The sequence below is a fragment of the Hyla sarda genome, chromosome 2, assembly GCF_029499605.1.
Source record: "Hyla sarda isolate aHylSar1 chromosome 2, aHylSar1.hap1, whole genome shotgun sequence".
NCBI lineage: Eukaryota > Metazoa > Chordata > Amphibia > Anura > Hylidae > Hyla > Hyla sarda.
The window spans coordinates 444,778,841-444,799,895 of record NC_079190.1 but is presented as its reverse complement, the minus strand read 5'-3'; the positions used below and the strand labels follow the sequence as shown (position 1 = coordinate 444,799,895).

At 45.9% G+C, this 21,055-nt stretch overlaps 1 protein-coding gene across 6 annotated transcripts in view; it reads left to right on the top strand.

Moving 5' to 3' along the window:
* The first annotated feature begins 11,467 nt into the window (after positions 1–11,467).
* The window catches only part of ARL6 (ADP ribosylation factor like GTPase 6), a 77,816-nt gene continuing 68,228 nt past the window's right edge, over positions 11,468–21,055 (top strand). For 5 of the 6 annotated variants that reach the window (XR_008889067.1, XM_056559320.1, XM_056559323.1 and 2 more), the window contains exons 1-2: positions 11,468–11,589; positions 17,040–17,178. Coding sequence is in view for 4 of the 6 variants with exons in the window: in XM_056559320.1 (XP_056415295.1) it covers positions 17,056–17,178 (123 nt within the window). In the remaining 2 variants the exon portion in view is untranslated. The remainder of the gene's footprint in view (positions 11,590–17,039; positions 17,179–21,055) is intronic. The other variant, XM_056559322.1, reaches the window with a different exon arrangement.

The window sequence follows — 21,055 nt, the reverse complement described above, 5'->3', positions numbered from 1 at the left end:
GTACCGTAGCAGAGAGTTTCTCCCCGTTGACCGTAGAAATAAGGAACGGCTTGGGCAGACGGGTTATAGGAATTTGATACTTGTCGACCAAGGAGGCGTGGATGAAGTTGCCGGCAGAGCCGGAATCCAAGAAAGCAGCAGCAGAGAAGGACTTGGCCGAAAGGAACAACTGCACGGATATAATGAGGCGTGGAGAGGAAGAATCCACACCTAGTAATGCCTCTCCCACATCAACTAGGTGTGAGCGCTTCCAGAACGTGGAGGACGAAGAGGACAATCCTTAAGGAAGTGCTCAGTACTAGCGCAGTACAAACACAGGTTCTCGTCTCTACGGCGACTCCGTTCTTGAGGGGTCAGGCGAGACCGGTCCACCTGCATGGCCTCCACAGCGGAAGACTCAGAGACAGGTAGAGGTGGACGCTGGAACACTGGAGTCAGACGAGGGCAGCGTTTAGGACGAGCTTTTTCCTTTTCAAGATGGAGTTCCTCTTGTCTCTCAGAGAAACGTTTGTCATTCCTGGTGGCTAGCAAGATGAGGTCACTCAGGGTGGTAGGCAGGTCACGTGCAGCAAGGACATCTTTAATGTCACAATTAAGTCCCTTCTTAAAGGTGGCACAAAGAGCTTCATTATTCCAGTTCAGCTCGGAGGCAAGGGTGCGGAACTGGACGGCATAGTCACCCACGGTAGAATTTCCTTGGGACAGGTTTAGCAAAGCAGTCTCTGCGGAGGTAACCCGAGCAGGTTCCTCAAAAACACTACGAAACTCCTGACAAAAACTCTGGACAGAAGCGGTGGCTGGATCAGCGCTGTCCCAAAGCGGTGTAGCCCAGACCAGGGCCCTCCCGGAGAGCAGACTGAGGATGAAGGCTACCATGGCTCGCTCAGACGGAAACTGGTCTGATAGTAGCTCGAGATGAAGAGAGCACTGAAACAGGAACCCTCGGCATAGTTTAGGATCTCCGTCGTATTTGTCTGGTAGAGACAAACGGATTCTGGATCCAGTGGCAACTGCGGGCAGAGTAGATGCAGCAGGTGCAGGCAGTGGTGCAGGCTGTTGCTGAGCAGGCAGGAGCTGTTGCATCATGGCGGTGACCTTGCTGGGCCACAATGGAGGTGAGGTCCGCTAGACTTGGCAGGGGAACATCAGCGGGATCCATGGCTGGATCTTACTGTCACGTACCGGCAGGATAGGTAGTGGATCCTCTGGACCAGAGAGGCGATGGCACAGGTTGTACTGGAGGACCGGTTCTAAGCAGTTACTGGTTTTCACCAGAGACCGCCGCAAGGTGGGATGGACTTGCTGCGGCGGTAACTACCAGGTCGTATCCCCCAGTAACAACTCGACCTCTCTGGCAGCTGATATAGCGTGGTACACAGGGAGCAGGCAAGAGCGTAGTCGGACGTAGCAGAGGTCAGGGCAGGCAGCAAGGGTTCACAGGCGAGTATACGGTAGCAATGGGTTCGGCAACTGGCAAGGCAATATCACAGTAGGGAACGCTTTCTCAAAGGCACAAGGCACAAAGATCCGGCAAGGGCAGGAAGGGGCAGGTGGCTTTTATTGGGAAGGACCAGTGGGAGGTGAGGAACCAGCGCACCAATTACCGGTGCGCTGGCCCTTTAAATTTACTGAAGTCGGCGCGCGTGCCCTAGAGAGCGGGGCCGTGCGTGCCGTGATCCAGGAGAGCAGAGCGCCGCGCGGGGAGCAGGTAAGAAGAACAGGGACGCGCCGCGCGAGCGGGGACCAGCCGCCACGCTAGCCGCGTCCCTGCCACTGTGAAACCCGCGCTCCCGGTCAGTACGTCTGACCGGGAGACGCCGAGGCCCCGGAGCAGAGGACAGAGGCAGCGGGCGCTCCGGTCCAGAGGTGAAGACCGGAGTGCTCGCTGTGACAGTCTTCAGATAATAATCAATAAATTGGCAAACCACCTCGGTTACACTACCTATCCCAGAAATGATTGGGCGACCAAGGGGCACAAGATTTCCTTATGTACCTTGTGTGAAAAATATAATGTAGGTATTATATATTATTATATATATATCATGAGGCCCTGGGGATTGCCTTTTCCACTGCTTTCAGCAAAAATCACATCCAAATCCTTTGAAAATTTAACCATGGGGTTTTGGGGAAGTCTGCAATATATCTAATTTGGCTTCAGCTTCATACATTGCACATGGCCACATCATCACATTGCCCCCCTTGTCTGCAGGTTTGAAGATCACCTCCTTCATATTTTTCACGTAACACCTATTATTTGATAAGTTGTCCATACGATTACCATGTAATTTTTTCAGATTATATGTCATCATCCTTACAAAAATATCAACCTGCGGCCATAGGAACAAAGGGGAGCATGTTGTGGATTTCTTATGAATGTCATGTGGAAAAGAATCCCTCCTCACTTCATTTGCTTCCTCCCATGATTCCTCTAATATCTCCAGAGCTTTTTCCTCATTTTAAAGATCTGCATCCATCCTCCTTAAAAAAATATCTCTGTAGCATGATCTTTTGGGGCAAAAAGATGCAGATCCTTAACCGTCTCAAAATAATCAAATTCCTGAGCAGGGCAAAGGGTTATACCTTTAGACAAAACCTGTATTTGTTTCTTCATAAACTCACGGTCAGATTGATTAATTACCTTTAACGTCTCCATCCCCACTTGGGCCATTCCCTTCCACTTAAAATAACCCACCCTTACGATACAAACACCCCAAAAAGGAAACACACATGGTGTGAACCGCGCTCACTATGAAACCTTATACAATTTTAGTGACATCACGTACAAAAAAACTGAACATACTATTGTGCCAAAATCGAGATGTGATGGATGTGACATGGGGATACCTATGACGCCTCCCGGAGGTCCGGCGGCTTCGGGAACAGGGACATGCGCCAACAGTACAGAGTTAGTTTAAAAGTCAGTGGTGTGCATTCACCCCCACCTTCTGATGAAGAGTCGAGATGGTGTGATGTGTCGAGATGGTGAGGTGCACTGGAAAAACCCTTGCAATGTCTCAGACAGGTACAGTATTTATTTTGATTTTGGCACAATAGTATGCTCGTTTTTTTTTGTATATGATGTCACTATAATTGTATTGGGCATTGTATAAGGGTCCATAGTGAGCGTGGTGCTCCCCATCTGTTTCCTTTTTCGGGTATTAAATTATTTTATCTGCATTGTGCAGAGGAATCCCATTGACAGCAATGGGATTCTGCTGCACCGGAATTTCCAAGTTCAACGGTTAAACTACTGGGACCCCCTTGATCTCCAGAATAGAGTCCCCATCCCTCCATTTGCATGGAGCAGCATATCAGCTTTATGCATTTTCTATGGGCACGCTGGAGATGCATGACTGCTGTACTCTGATATCTCCGAAGCTCATGGCAATAGGGAATAAGATTTGACATACTGGAGTACCACTTTAAAGGGTACTTTAAGGTATATATTTTTTTTATATATAAATATATTTTATTGCTAATTTCCCCAGTACCTGGTGCTGACATAATAGCCCCAGTACCAGGAGGAATACAGCATCTGACACACTGACACACTGCAGAGCTCTTGCAGATACCTGATGGCAGCTCCTGCAGATACTCAATGATACTTCTTTGATTGGGGTTTGGATGTTTAGGCTCTCTACCGATCACTAAAATGAGGGAAACTCCACTCCCCAGCTCGCTGCTATCAGGAGACAATCTGTAGAAGCCCATCTCCTGCAACTACACAGAGATTGCAGCGAGCTGGGAAGTGACATGCACTCAACTCATTCTAGTGATCGGTAGAGGGTCTGAACATCCTGACCAATCCAAACTTTTGATATTTTGCAAATGAAAGGAACACTTTTAAACAAGTTCACACTCACTGTGGAGAGAGCTTGAAACCTAGATATGTACACAGACACTATTGGATATTTGTATCATTTATCAAACTGCAATAGATATGTGTTATATATTGGCAGCCAATGTGGAGAAGAGAAAAAAAAAAAAGGTAAAAGCTGCATCACCAATTGTTTTGAACATACGCTACATGTATATCTCCAGAAAGTGTATGAGTGAGATTAACACCCTGTAAACCCATGATGTGCATGCATGTCATCGGACGGGTTCATGAATACGGCACCAGCAGATGCCCTCTACTATCAGCAGCAGACAGGCTGGTAATAACAGACATCGGACATCTAGTGGCACCACTGGCCCTCATGTGCTGTAACAGCAGGGTGCCAATGTGTTGGGCCTTACCTTGGCATCTTCCATGGATATTGTTAAATAGGCTTTAGCAACAGAGCACATATTACAATTATCAAAATAATGCAATATCGTTACATTGATCTATGTGAGCCATTGACTGATGGGTTATAATAGGCCCTGAGGGGGGGGGGGGTTAAAAAAGGTAAAGAAGACTTTAAAAAATATATATATATAAACCACACCCTTTTCCGATTTTCCAAATAAAACACTGTAAAAAAGAAATAAACATATTTGGTATCACTGCACATGTAATTGTCCAAACTATTAAATGATAACATTCCTGATCATGCACGGTGAATACCGTATATACTCGAGTATTATCCGTTCCGAATATATGGCAAGGCCACTAATTTCATCCCAAAAACCCAGGAAAACCTATTGACTCGAGTATTAGCCTAGGGTGGGAAATACATCATCCCCCCTTCATCATTCACCCCCCTCGGTCATCATTCCGGCCTCCTCTGTCATCATCCCGACTCCCACCGTCATCATCCAGACCCCCCCTCATCCCTCCTGTCATCATCCAGACCCCCCTCATCCCCCCATCATACAGATCCCCCATATCATTATCCAGATCCCCCTCATACCCCCCCCCCCCCCGTCATCATCCAGGCCCCCCTCTCTTTTTCTCTACTCACCTCCCCAGTTGCAGCTCTGTCGGTCCTTCCCTAGCAGCCGTCCAACGTCGCTGCAGGGACCGTCCGACTTCTAGTGGGGAGGGTGAGCCGGTTTGGGCCATCCATCTTGACCGAGAGGCCCTCTTCTCCACTGCGGGCTGGCCCCGGACAAGTGACGCTGCATTGACGCCGCGTAGGGACGCCCCTGATGTCTGCTGCGCACGGATGTCCCTGCACAGCGGCGCCAATGCAACGTCACTAGTTCAGGGCCGGCCCGGAGAGGAGAAGAGGGCCTCCTAGTCAAGATGGACCTTTCGATCCTCGCTCCAAGTATACAGGCAGCCTCGACAGTGGAGTGACAATAACACTGATCAATGCTATGTTCTCACAGTCGGGCTGGAAGGCCTCCTTGAGACTATGCCACACACTATCTTTGTAGTGCAAAGCGCAGAAAACTAATTTTAAAATTCCAGCTAGGTGGTACAGGGTGACCTTGTCCTTCACAGGATTTTCCCTTTCTCATCAGCTCAGTGTTGTAGATGTGGGAGAGCCCCATGCACAATGCATTGACAATACAACCCCTGGGCTGAATGGCCATTTGCCATATACCAGCTTCTTGACAACGCCGTTTCTTCAATACTCAAACAGGGAGATTACCCTGCTAACTACAAGTGATATTTAGTTCAACACCATCACAGTACCATTTTATCAGCACTAATAGGGATCTTTCATTTTATTCTAGTAATATAATAAAAGCTATATTTTAGGGGTGAGCACATAATAGGGGTGTTTGTCACTCCGGGCTTCGGCCCAGGGGTTGTATTGTCAATATATTGAGGACCCCTTACCCTCCTTAGGGTTATTTGTTGTTATATCATGCACAATGCCCCACATTTGCTATGGGAGTATAAGGGTAGGGTCACACAGTGCATCCACAGCGCATTTTATGCTGCGGATGAGCTGCCTGCAGTCACAGAGTGAGCTCTCTGCCGCAGAGAGAGTTCACTGTGAAATACGCTGTGTGTGACCCTTCTCTTAATACAGGATATAACTCAGGATCTCCTGCGGCAGTGCAGGAGATCGCTAGGGCTTATGCACACGTCCCAGCGTGCAAACGTGTTGGGTGCTGGGACGTATGCATACGTCCTATAGCGGGAAGGGGTTAAGTACACCCTGCGCCCCTAGGAGCTGAGCGTGCTTTAAAGCAGGTTGGTCCCAGTTGCTAATAGCAGCCGGGACGCGTGACTAATGCCGGACATCGGTGATCGGGGCGATGTCTGGCATTAACCCTTTTGATGCCATGACTGGGATCTAAAAGTCTCGAAAATCACTCTGCCGTAGCTAAGGGTAGCTGATTGGGCGGAAGCGCGCGCGCGGGGGGGGGGGGGGGGGGGGGGTTGGGTTCGGAGGCGGGGTGTCCAGATCAGCTGCTACAGAAGGAAGGCTCTTGTCTTCTTCCCTGCCGTTCAGGGATCCATTCCTCCAGGAAACCATGGCAGGCTGGGGCAATGGAGCACCGATAGCACTAATCAATGCTGTTCTACAGACAGCATTGAACAGTGTCTGCAATCTAAGAATTACATGTAATACTCTCCTATGAGGAAGAAGGTAAACAAACATTTTTTTTATATAAGTTTAAATCACCCCCCTTTTCCTATTTGTTAAATAAAATAATGTAAACAAAAATAAACATGAAGTGTTGCGTGCGTAAATGTCCGAACTATTAAAATAGAACATTATTTAAACTGAATGGTCAATGGCGTATATGCAAAAAAAATCCAGAATTGCGTATTTTTTGTCACTTCATATTTTATTTAAAAAAAAAAAAAAAAAAAAGAGATGAAAAACAAAAATGGTACCACAAAAAATGAGCTCTCACACGTCCATATATACATAAAAAAATAAGTTAAAGGGGTCAGAAGAGGACACTTTTAAGCATACTCATTTTCGTACAAAAAGTTATAATTTTTTTTTAAGTAGTTAAATAAGATTAAACCTATATTAGGCCGGGTTCACAGTACGTTTTGTACTTACGGTTCCCGTATATGGCTGGGAGGAGGGGGCGGGGCTTAATCGCGGCGCCCGCACTCAGCCGTATAGGGGAACCATATTTAATGCATGTCTATGAGCCGACCGGAGTGAACCGCAGCCTCCGGTCGGCTGCGTTTTCGGCCGTATGCGGTTTCCCGACCGCAGGCAAAAACGTGGTCGACGTACGGCCGAAAACGCAGCCGACCGGAGGCTGCGGTTCAGTCTGGTCGGCTCATAGACATGCATTAAATACGGTTCCCCTATACGGCTGAGTGCGGGCGCCGCGATTAATACCCGCCCCCTCATCCCAGCTGTATACGGGAAATGTAAGTACAAAATGTACTGTGAACCCAGCCTAAGGCTGGGTTCACACTACGTTTTTGCCATACTGTTTTCATTCCGTTTTTCTAAGGAAAACCGTATGACAAAAAAACGGATAGAACAGTATGGAAAAAAAGTAAACCATTTGCGTTTTTAAACAGTATACTGTTTTTAAAAGTGCATACAGTTCCGTCAGTTTAAAAAAATAAATAAACATACATTTTTGAAAATGTTGTCCATTTTTAATGGGAGGGGTCTTGGGTGGGGACTTAAGGATTCAAATGCACATGTGCAAAGTAAAAATGTATACGTTTTTCCCGTATGGAACCGTATACATGTGCGTTTCTCATTGACGTCCATGTTAAAAAAAAACGTATGCGGTTGCAGAGACAAAATTGTGGTCAACCACGGTTTTGACTCCGGTTTAAAAACCGTACTGCAACCGCATACTTTTTTTTTAACTGATTGAAAACAGTATGGCAAAAACGTAGTGTGAACCCAGCCTAACTTGGGTATCGTTGTAATTGTATGAACCTACAGAGTAAAAATAGTGGGGCGATCATCATTGTAGGTGAAGCATTTTTTTCTACACCTTTTTTTGTGTGCTGGTAATGTGTAGGAGCACCAAATTTATTAAATGGTTGAAGGGCATTTAATACATTTTGTAGAGGTACACATTTTCAGTGTTTGTGTAGTTTATAGACTTTTTTTGTGGTTTTGCGCCTGCGCAGTTCATAAAACCCATCCTCATTATACATATTAACAAAATCAGTGGATTACAACACAAATTCAGCAGAAATGTGTAAACCAAAAAAGGCACACAAAAAAAAAAATCCTGTGTCCTCAAGGGGGTTAGAAGATTGGGGAGAAATGGAAAAATCGCTGTGTCCTTAAAGGGGTATTCCAGGCAAAAACTTTTTTTATATATTAACTGGCTCTGGAAAGTTAAACAGATTTGTAAATTACTTCTCTTAAAAAATCTTAATCCTTCCAATAGTTATTAGCTTCCGAAGTTTTCTGTCTAACTGCTCATTGATAATGTCACGTCCTGGGAGCTGTGCATGATGGGAAAATATCCCCATAGGAACTGCACAGTACCCAGGATGTGAGTCATCAGAGAGCAGTTAGACAGAAAACAACAACTCAACTTCAGAAGCTAATAACTATTGGAAGGATTAAGATTTTTTTAATCAAAGTAATTTACAAATCTGTTTAACTTTCCAGAGCCAGTTGATATATAAAAAAAAGTTTTGGCCTGGAATACCCCTTTAACAACAATGGACGTAAATGTACGTCATGGTGCCGTGGTACTTAACGCACAATGAAGTACATTTATGCTCCGCTATGACCTTGAGCACCAGACCGGTGTTCGCTTCATGCGCGGCAGGCCCCAGATGCTATCAGCAGCCAGGGACCCGCCGGTAATGGCGGACATCTGCGATCGCGCGGATGTCCGCCATTAACCCCTCAGATGCCGTGATCAATACAGATAGGGCGTTCGATCATCCAGCATGGCAGCCGGAGGTACCCTCACCTGGCTCGAGCAGACCAGAGCAGAAGATGACCAATAATACTGATCAGTGCTGTGTCCTATACATAGCACTGAACAGTATTAGCAATCAAATGATTGCTATGAATAGTCCCCTATGGGGACTATTAAAGCGCAACTGTCATAAAATTTTAGTGTAATAACCTGCACACAGCCTTTGTACTGTGTGCAGGAGTTGTGTACAGCAAGTATTTTACCTCATATTTGCAGACTTTCGTGACGCTTAAAAGTGCTTTTAATCAAAGCCACTGACTGTCGGATAGACGTGGTGCGAGGTACGCAATGCCTTGCCGCCGCCACGCCCACTTTGTATCTCAGTGCTGGGACCGCTGTGTGATTGACACACAGGTCCCAGCGCATGCGCTCTTCAACTAATGTAACGTGCGTGCTGCTGCGCGTCATCCAGCAAGCGCTCGCTCCTCCAGCGAGCGCTTACTCCCGCCGCCATTGTCCTCCTCAGTGCACCTGCGCAGGGCTAGGTGCAGAGAGCACGGGAGCGAGCGGTTGCTGGATGACACACAGCAGCGCGCACGTTACATTAGTTGAAGAGCGCATGCTCTGGGACCTGTGTGTCAATCACACATCGGTCCCAGCACTGAGATACAAAGTGGGCGTGGCGGCGGCGGGGCATTGCGTACCTCGCACCACGCCTATCCGACCGTCAGTGGCTTTGATTAAAAGCACTTTTAAGCGTCACGAAAGTCTGCAAATATGAGGTAAAATACTTGCCGTACACAACACCTGCACACAGTACAAAGGCTGTGTGCAGGTTATTACTAGGGATCGACCGATATCGTTTTTTTAGGGCCGATACCGATAATCGGTGCAGGTTAGGGCCGATAGCCGATAACTTATACCGATATTTCGGTATAAGTTATCGGCTATTTAACCCCCTGCGACACCGCTGCAGATCATTGATTTAAAGCGGGCGCTTTAAATCAATGATCTGCAGTGGCTTTTGTCGCCGCCGCCGCCACCCGCTTCTCTCCCCTACCTGCCAGGGTGCTCCGGGCCATCAATCCATCGTTCCTGTAGTGTCCGGGGGCGTTCCGGGTGGAGGGTGAACCGGTCCGGGCTGTCCTTCTTCTCCGTCGGGCCTCTTCTCCACTCCGGGCAGGCTCCGGCCTAGTACGCTGCATAGACGTCGCTGCGCAGTGACGCCTGTGCGCAGCGACGCACCTGACGTCACGGCGTAGCGGCGTCTATGCAGCATACTAGGCCCGGAGCCTGCCCGGAGTGGAGAAGAGGCCCGCCGGAGAAGAAGGACAGCCCGGACCGGACCACCCTCCACCCGGAACGCCCCCGGACACTACATGAAGGAAGGATGGCCTGGACCACCCCCATTACGGGTAAGTTTAATTTTTTTATTCACTCGGAGGGTGGGGGAGGGGCCCGACCGGTATAGCGGTATGGGAAAAAATCCATACCGGTATACCGCCTAGCATCACGGTGGGGGGTGCGACGCGGTGCGGTGGGTCGGAGGTGCGGTGCGGCGGGTCGAGGGGGTGGCGGTCGCGGTGCGGTGGGGGCGGTGCGGGGGGCGGGGCATTATCGGCTTATCGGCAAGATAATTGCCGATACCGATAATGCCCAAAATCGTGATTATCGGACGATAATATCGGCCATACCGATAATCGGTCGATCCCTAGTTATTACACTAAAATTTTATGACAGTTGTGCTTTAAAGTGTGAAAAAAAAGTAAAAATATTTTTTTTAAGTAAAAAAAAAGACGTAAAAAAAAATTAGAAAAATCTACTTCCCCAATAAACATGTAAATCATCCGTTTTTCCCATTTTACCTCCCCAAAAAAGTGAAAAAAATAATTTATAAACATATTTGGTATCGCTGCATGCGTAAAAGTCCTACCTATCAAAATATATTGTTAATTATCCCCTACGGTGAACGGCGTCAACGTAAAAAAAAAATTTAAGTCCAAAATTGCTGCTTTTTTGTCACATTTAAAAAAAATAATTATAAAAAGTAAAACCTATGCAAAAGTGTTGCCGATAAATTTTAAAACTACAAATCATGGCGCAAAAAATTAGCCCCATACCGCCCGTTATACGGAAAAATGAGAACGTTATAGGTGGTCATAAAAGGGCAATTTCAAACATACTAATTTTGTTAAAATGGTTTGAGATTTTTTTTAAGCGGTACAATTATAGAAAAGCATATAAATTTGGTATCATTTTAATCGTATTGACCACAGAATAAAGAAAACGTCATTTTTACCGTAAAGTGTACGCTGTGAAAACAAAACCTTCCAAAATTTGCTAAATTGCAGTTTTCTATTAAATTTTCCCACATAAATAATATTTTGTGGTTGCGCCGTACGTTTTATGGTAAAATAAGTGATGTAATTACAAAGTACAATTGGTGACGCAAAAAACAAGCCCTCATATGGGTCTGTGGATGGAAATATAAGAGTTATGACTTTTAGGAGGCGAGGAGGAAAAAACGAAAATGCAAAAATAAAATTGGCCTGGTCCTTAAGGGGTTGACAGTTATTCTTACATGTTCACACTAGTACAGTGTTTTCCAACCAGGGTGCCTCCAGCTGTTGGAAAACTACAACTCCCAGCATGTCCGGGTATATAGCGCTAAACACAGCAAGATAAACGCATCTTGTGTGACTGCGTAGATAAGGAAGGCGCTGTGATTGGCTGATTCTCCCGAGAGCAGCGATTGGCTGCAGTCATAGGGGGCGTGGTTTAGCCTGCAGGAAAGTGTTTGCTGGGTTACCATAGAGTCCGCCGCTTCCGGTTTTTACCTCGGTCCCTTCTGTCATCAGGTTGGAGTCTATACACCCGGATTACTCCAAGGTACGTGACGGGTGTCAGTAAACGCAGTAGGACGAGTGTGCCGTAGAGCGTTCCGTCCGTCGCGTTGCGTTGTGTACTCTCAGGGCAGCCTGTATACCTCATACTGCATTCCAGTCGTTCAGTCTATATTCTGTATTAACTTCAAATTGCCCCCCCCCCCATATATGATTAATAATGGAACGTTCCGAACGCCACATATATGGAAAACAATTGCATGTAACGGTTTCAGATTGTTTATTCTTAAAGGGAAAGTTCACCAAATTCTTTTAAATGAATGAGGCCCATGCTCACATCTCAGTAGGGGTCTCGAAAATATACAGAAAAAGATCCCCCATCTAAATGTAACACGATCACATGACTCACTTCAGCTCTGAGATGATCATGTGACTCATCTGACAGTCTGGTTGCTAGGGACACATTGCATAGTAACCACAGCCTTTTCAGTAGGGTGGCCAGGAAGCATATCCCCAGTTACCTGTCTGTCCAGGAAGATGTCATTTGCTGTCAAAGCATGCTGGAAGTTGCTGTTTTGCAACAGCTGGAGGTCCACAGTTTGGAGACCACTGCTGTAGCATAAACACAGCCTTAGTTGTGATGACTGGAGTACTGCAGTCTAGCTCTATCCCAGTGGTCTTCAACCTGTGGACCTCCAGATGTTGCAAAACTTCAACTCCCAGCATGCCCGGACAGCCAACGGCTGTCCGGGCATGCTGGGAGTTGTAGTTTAGCAACATCTGGAGGTCCGCAGGTTGGAGACCACTGCTCTATCCCATTGACATAAATGAAGGGGACGTGGTGGGACGTCACGTCTCCAGTCCTGGAAACACAGAGGTTTCCGAGACTGGAGCAGCAGCCCGGCTTAGAATGTGGGTGCTGCACGGAGATCGTGGGGGGTCCCAGCCACAGGTCCCCCGTGATCAGACATCTTATCCCTTATCCTTTGGGTAGGGGATAAGATATCTATGGCCAGAATACCCCTTTAAGAACCTTAATTTTGAATATCCTTGAATAGTCCTCCTGCCTGATTGGCACCCCCAAAACTATATATGGAGGGGTCTGACCAGCTTAAATGCCCCCTGCAGGCCCCCTCATCTGCTGTGTGCCAGTCCTGAGGCCATCTGCTTAGGAAGGTTCTATCAGTAGATTGTCAGTCACACTATGTGCAATAGCATATTATTATTCTGTATAAGCAATCCATAGTTGATGCTGCCGATGCTCTGCTGGCAGTCACAGAGCGAGGGCAGAGCAAGCTCCCTGTAGCTCTGTGTGTCCGCTTGTATTGCCGCAGCAGGGAGCTCGCTCTGTAGTCGCTCTGTAACTGCTGGCAGCACATCCTCACCGTGAAATACGCTGCAAATGCGCTGTGTGTTACCCTACCCTAAACATGGGGATTGTTTTAATTGTATTGACCCATAGAATAAAGTGAATATGTCCTGTGCATATCAAATACTGGTAGAGGTAGCACAGCCCGTGTGATGTTAGTCAGGTATACATGTCAATTTAATCGTAAAATGCACTGCGTAAACCCCCCCCCCCCCCCAAAAAAAAAAAAAAAGTTGCAAAATTAAATGGGCACTGTCAGAGTTTGTTACTGATAAAAAGGAAAGACCTTTGTAATATGGTTGTTTAAATTTTTTTTAACATTTAATAAAGAAAACAACCCCTGAAAATCCCACCACTAGGGGTCTCCATACCTGGGACACTAACCATATGGGACACTAACTAGTCCTGCAGCAGCATCAGGCTTTTCCATGAGTCATGGACAAGAGATAACTCATGTAGGAGGCTGCATGAGCAGACGCACCAATCACCTCCCACCACCGCAAGAGAGCAACACACCCCCCTCCCACCACACACCAATCACCTCCCGCCACCGCAAGAGAGGAACACACCCCCTCCCACCACACACCAATCACCTCCCGCCACCGCAAGAGAGGAACACACCCCCTCCCACCACACACCAATCACCTCCCGCCACCGCAAGAGAGGAACACACCCCCTCCCACCACACACCAATCACCTCCCGCCATCGCAAGAGAGGAACACACCCCCTCCCACCACACACCAATCACCTCCCGCCACCGCAAGAGAGGAACACAGCCCCTCCCACCACTCACCAATCACCTCCCACCACCGCAAGGGAGGGACACAGCCCCTCCCACCACACACCAATCAGCTTCAACCACCACTAGGGAGGGACACACCCCCTCCCACCACACACCAATCACCTTCAACCACCACTAGGGAGGGACACGCCCCCTTCCCCTGAGAGGATTTCTAACACTGTGAGCTAATAAAAAGAGGAATTTTTACAATAAATATAGGATAGAAGCAAAAAAATTTGATGTACTTGGTCAAGATCAGGTACTGAGTAACATATAAATTTTTTTTTTGTGGGATCTGACAGGTACCCTTTTTTTTTTTTTAATCAAATCCCCCGCCCCCCCACTCACCAATATGGGAGTTACATACAGTGTGTAAAATAGCCTGCTTCTTGACCCCCACTGGTTACAAGGTGATGGTGCCGCGTCCAGATTTTGGACCTGCATTTATCAGACACTAATGACCTATCCTGTGCATATCAAATACTGGTAGAGGTAGCACAGCCCATGTGATGTTAGTCAGGTATACAGGTGCCAGTCCCAGGTGAGGGACCTCCTCCACCAGTAGTAGACAGTGATTTCACAAGTAGGAGTTGACACACCGGAATAGAATGAAATGCTTATCTTTAATTTTCCATGTTGTTACAGAAAAACCACTGTGCTCAATTCTATATACAAGCAGAGGTGTCAGCAGAGAGCACTGTTGTCAGACAGAAAAGAACAACTCAACTTCATCAGCTGATAACTACTGGAAGGATTAAGATTTTTTAATTGAAGTAATTTACAAATCTGTTTCTTTCTGGAGCCAGTCAGTTGATATTGCATTTTTTTTCCTGGAATACCCCTTTAAAATGTTGATTATATACGGTACATAGAATCATATTGCTGTATGAAGTTATAATACTGCATATGCATTGTATGTGTTAATTAATTAATGAAAATCACTTTTAAAGACTTTAAAAGGGGTACAAACTGTTCCAAATACTGGAGCCGGTGTGAGGTGGTTTTTTGCGCCCCCGTAGATCCATGCGTCCGCTCCTCCCCCAGCTCTCCGAACATTTCCGAAGCTAGAACCGGGGGATGGCAGAGCAAGGGGAGAGAGGAGGTTCACGCCCCCTCCCTCATCTCCCCTCCCTGAGCTCGGCTGGACGCAGATCTCTACGGCACGCCCCCTCCCTGAGGACATAGATCTCCACGGCAGGTCCCAATGCTCCCAGTGCTCCCAATGAGCTCTATGTGTAAAGGGGGACATACTGTACAGGCTAAAGGGGGACATACTGTAGAGGATAAATGTCCCCCTTTAGCCCATACAATATGTCCCCCTTTAGCCCATACAGTATGTCCCCCTTTAGTCCGTGCAGTATGTCCCCCTTTAGCCTGTACAGTATTTCCCCCTTTACACATAGAGCTCATTGGGAGCACTGCTCTATGTCCTCAGGGAGGAGAGATGAGGGAGGGGACCTGCCGTAGAGATCTGCGTCCAGCCGAGCTCAGGGAGGGGGCGTGAACCTCCTCCCTTCCCTTGCTCTGCTCTCCCCCAGTTCTAGCTTCGAAAATGTTCGGAGAGCTGGGGGAGGAGCGGACGCATGGATCTACGGGGGCGCAAAAAACCACCTCACACCGGCACCAGGAGCTCGTGATGTCATAGCCCCACCCCCTCATGATGTCACGCCCCCTCCCATAGACTTGCATTGAGGGGGTGGGGCGTGACATCATAATGGGGCGGGGCTATGACATCATGAGCTCCCGGCACCGATTCCAGTGTTTGGAGTCTTTAATAGTGATTTTTTATTAATTAATAAATTAACACATACAATGCATATGCAGTATTATAACTCCATACAGCAATATGATTCGATGTATATAATCAACATTTTAAAGGGGTATTCCAGGGGAAAACCTTTTTTTTTTTTTTTTTTTTTGTTATATAGCAACTGGCTGGCTCCAGGAAGAAACAGATTTGTAAATTACTTCTATTAAAAAATCTTAATCCTTCCAGTAGTTATCAGCTGATGAAGTTGAGTTGTTCTTTTCTGTCTGACAACAGTGCTCTCTGCTGACACTTCTGCTAGTCTTGGGAACTGTCCAGAGTAGGAGCATATCCCCATAGCAAACCTTTCCTGCTTTGGACAGTTCCTGAGACAAGCAGAGGTGTCAGCAGAGAGCACTGTGGTCAGACAGAAAAGAACAACTCAACTTCAGCAGCAGACAACTACTGGAAGGGTTAACATTTATTAATAAAAGCTATTTTCAAATCTGTTTAACTTTCTGGAGCCAGTTGATATATACAAAAAAAAAAGTTTTTTCCTGGAATACCCCTTTAATTTAGTATGAAAAGAATAGAAAAAAAAATAACAAAAAAGATAAGGAAGAAATAAGACTAAGTATGTAGACTAAACTGCAAAAGAACTGTTCTCTAGTACAATTATGGATTCAAATGGGTTTTTGAGATCTGGAAAAATTTGCCATGGAGAGAATAAAACAGTAATTTATTTATTTAATCAGTTGAATTATTTTTTTTTTACCCAAAATCTCAGAAAATAAATTTAAAGGGGTACTCTGGTGAAAACCTTTTTTCTTTTAAATCAACTGGTGGCAGAAAGTTAAACATATTTGTAAATTACTTCTATAAAAAAATCTTAATCCTTCCAGCACTTATTAGCTGCTGAATGCTACAGAGGAAATTCCTTTCTTTTTGGAACACTGATGACATCACGAGCACAGTGCTCTCTGCTGACATCTCTGTCCATTTTAGCAACAATGCATAGCAGATGTATGCAAAGGGCAGCATGGTGGCTCAGTGGTTAGCACTGCTGCCTTGCAGTGCTGGGGACTTGGGTTCAAATCCCACTAAGGACAACAATTCATAAAGTGTTATTATTACTATTATAATAACGTCAGCAGAGAGAACTGTGCTCGTGATGTCATCAGAGAGCATTCCAAAAAGAAAAGAATTTCCTCTGTAGTATTCAGCAGCTAATAAGTACAGGAAGGATTAAGATTTTTTAATAGAAGTAATTTACAAATATGTTTAACTTTCTGCCACCAGTTGATTTAAAAGAAAAAAGGTTTTCACCGGAGTACCCCTTTAAAGAACATATATTTACAGTTTTTATAATGGGAGCATGGAATGAAACGCTCTTTTAATGGAGACAATAAAAAGTTTATATAAGGTATTATATGGTGTTTGGTCCCGTGCAGCTCCCTGTCCGTCCTCCTAAGAAGCTCCAGGTCTTTAGGATAAGAGGCTTACGCTGTCCGCAGCTGTCATGGCTGTGCTCCTTGCCTCATGTACACGTTGTGATGTTATGCGGCAGTGGACCTTATTCTGTCTATTCTTCATGTCAGGTTCAGCGTGAGGAGCATGGGGTTGTTTGACCGGCTGGCAGGCTGGCTGGGCCTGAAGAAGAAAGAAGTTCACGTCTTGTGTCTGGGATTGGATAACAGTGGTAAAACCACCATTATCAACAAGCTGAAACCTGCCAATGTAAGTCCCATACTTTTCTATATCAGTGAAGGTACGTATGCTTAGTACGTCAAGCTTTACTTTTTAGTGAAAAGCAAAAGTAGATCAGCTCACCCACTCTTCATAGATAGCACACCTCCGAAATATAAGTCCTGGAGCACGGATGCAGGGAGCCGCCACTCCCTGTAGACAATGAAGAAAAAATCAAGGGAAAAAAATCCAGCTCCTGGTGAATAGCAGAAATCTTAAAACTTTACTTTTAATCATGCACATTAAAAAAGTGACATGTCACTCTAAAATCAAGAGTAAACGCCGACGTGTTTCGAGTTGTTGCTCTTAGTCATGGCCATGACGCCATGACTAAGAGCAACAACTCGAAACGCGTCAGCGTTTACTCCTGATTTTAGAGTGACATGTCACTTGCCACCTGCCGTGGCATTCCCTTTTTTTAATGTGCATGATTAAAAGTAAAGTTTTAAGATTTCTGCTATTCACCAGGAGCTGGATTTTTTTCCCCTTGATTATTTCTTCATTTACTTTTTAGTGTTCACTTTTCGGTTCAATTCGTTCACCTAAAAAAAGAAATGTTTGTCTCTTCCTGCTCATTGATACAATATGGCTTTGCTTTTGAATGTTTTCAAGGGTCTAAAGTATTACGATGTACCTCTGAATTCACATATTATAAGTCATATTCTTTGTATCTGAATAAGTCAATCCTAAGAATTTCACAGTGGCGACCAGGTTTGTGTCAGCCCTGTCTATCCTTTAAAGGGGTACTCCGCCCCTATATATCTTATCCCCTATCCAAAGGATAGGGGATAAGCTGTCTGATTGCTGGGGTCCTGCCGCTGAGGACCCCCGCGATCTTGGCTGCAGCACCCCAGACATCCGGTGCACGGAGCGAACGTCACTCCATGATTGATGACTGGCAAGGCGGGGCGGAGACTCGTGACATCACGGCCACGCCCCACTCGTGACGTCACGACCATGCCCCCTCAATGCAAGTCTATGAGAGGGGACGTGACGTCCGTCACGCCCCCTCCCATAGACTTGCATTGAGGGGGCATGGCCATGATCTCACGAGCCTCCGGTAGTGCTGCACCCAACGCCGGGTGCAGCAGGGAGATCGCTATCTAACATCTTATCCCCTATACTTTGGACAGGGGATAAGATGTCTAGGGGCAGAGTACCCCTTTAAATAAAACTGTTTACCTCATTTCCACCTCAGTTCCTGCACTGATCTCCCATTCTGTCTGCAGTTGGCACTTAATTTTAGAGGAGCAGTAGAAGTCAGGTGACCGCCGCAGCCAGTCAGCAGCCTTAGCGGTGACGACCCATATTCAGGAGTACAGAGCGTCACAGCGAGGCTGCTGATTGGCTGCACTGTCACATGACACCAGAGCGCCTATGGAAGACATCTGCTGCTGTAGCATTGACTGAATGGCAGAATGGTGGATCAGCATGGGAACGGAGGTGGAGGGGAGTAATATAGTGTGTAATTTTTTTATAGATGAGAAACCTATGACTGTGCCACACAAGGGGGGGGAGGTTGATGAGGGGACATTAATAGCTAACACACAGGCCCTTATTTACTAAGAGTGTTGTGTAGGTTTCTTTGTGGGTTTTAATTCCCTACAATTTATTTTCCACGGTATTTACTAAGATTTCCCTACATTTTCCACTTTTCCTACATTTTGCTTTTTTTACACATGCTCTGACCTGTAGGGTTTTCCTCAGCTGAAATCCACCAAATTTTCTGTGGAAACCTTAGTAAATATGTAGTTTTTTTTTTTTTTTGTAAAAATGTCAGGAACACACCCCTTTTCAGTGACCACGCCCCTTTTCATGATGGCCACATCCTTTTTTGTGGTTTTTCTCTGTAAAATGGAGAGTTAGTCTGTTTTTTTATTTTTTCAATTCTGGAACAAATTCTGGCACACATTCTGGCGCACAACCCGACAAGACATATCGGGTTTGCAATAGTAAATGAGGGCCATAGAGTAGATAAGGGGACACTAATGACTGACACAGGGAGAGATGAGGGGACATTTAATAACTGTGACACACAAGGGAGATGAGGAGACACAAATGACTGTGACACGGGAGAGATGAGAAGACAATAATAGTTGACAGTAACGTCAAATAATGTCACGTTGGGTGATGTCATGTTTCGTGCCAATGCAACATCCCTGCTCCTAACTGTTTTTGCTGGTTCCTAGTTTCATAACAAATTTGACAAGCCCTGGTCTAGACCATACGTAACAATTCTGGCCCACCACATCATTTTATGTGGCCCGTAAGGTTTGGACGCATTTCAGAGCTTGTAACCACTCCCTGTGCTGGCACTGCCCCCTCTGTAAGCGCTGGCTGTGTCCATTGCTGTTAAAACACAGAGGACAATGCCAGCGTTTGGCAGAGAGGGTGCCATCTTGAATTCTGAGCTCCAGTGCACAGAGGGGAATTCTAAAGGGGTCTCCACTTAGGACAGACACTACTCACTAGACTGGTCCTTTTATAATAAGCTGATCACAAATGTTCTCCCTACTGGAAACCCAACGATCAGCAATAATCTGTAGAAAACTGTGTCTGCAAATGTTTAATTTCCCTGCAGCACCACCACAGGGGAAACAAAGTACTACACAGTGCCCGTTCAAATCAATAGGTTGTCTGTGTAGTGCAGGACAGGACTGGTCCTCCAGAGCAAAAGACACTCTTTGTTGTCAGTCTTCAGTCAGGATACACACAGGACCCTCTCCTCTATTGTCTAATAGGGTGTATAACAATTTGTATTCTAACCTGGACAACCCATATCAAATTAAAAACAAAACCTAGGTGAAAAACTGTTTATCCTATAGCTTTACCTGAAATCATGATGTTCAAAGCCAGTATTAATCTTCTTCTGCATAGTAAAAGTCCAGGCATATGTTGGGTACAATCCCAGTCCTCCATCATCCTGTGGGATCTGCTATTGATACTTTCCCCTATAGCTATTGCCATAGACTCCTCTATTCCCTGCCTTCAGAGGAGTTCTTCACCCTTAGGCTGCTGCTAGGTACCACCTAATGATGCTGCTTCCTGCCTTCGAGGACCAGTATAGTTTCTGCAAGCAATGTGGATGCTGGAAGCTGGGTCAAAAATTTCACATAAACAGGTTAGGTTGGAAAAATAAAAATATATAAAATATCTAAAAAATTATATTGCACAGCATCCTTCTTTCCAGAAGATATTACTATTTTTTTAGGGTGCGTTCCCACCTGGCGTATACGCAGCGTATTTCACTCTGCACAAAATTTGTGGCAGCAGCGGGAAATACGCTGCGTATTCCTTGCTTACTATACACACAGGGCTTTTCGGCGGCGGCCCTATGTGTGCAGTGAGTTTTGGAGGTGGAGCCGCGCATCACAGTAACACCGGCACACGACCCCGCCTCTAAATCTCACTACACACATAGCACTGCTGCCGGAAAGCCCTGTGTGTATAGTGGTCAAGGAATACGCAGCGTATTTTCCGCTGCTGCCACAAATTTTGCGCAGCATGGAATATGATGCGTATACGCATTCTAATACTAGAATCTACTTAAAGGGGTACTCCGGTGGAATTTTTTAAAAAATTTTATTTTATGTTTTTTACATCAACTGGTACCAGAAAGTTAAACAGATTTGTAAATTACTTCTAGTTAAAAATCTTAATCCTTCCAGTACTTATCAGCTGCTGTATACTGCATGGGTTTTGTTAAATTAACCCTTCAGAGTGGTGACAAGTTGAGTTTGGTGCCTCACTGCTGTTATTGAGCTCCTTAGTGTCCCCTTTATGGTGTACAGATATTTCTCATCCTCTCCATTTTAGGTGGTCAGACCAGAGTCGTGCTGTTTGCCAGCAGTACACAAAAGGGGTTGAT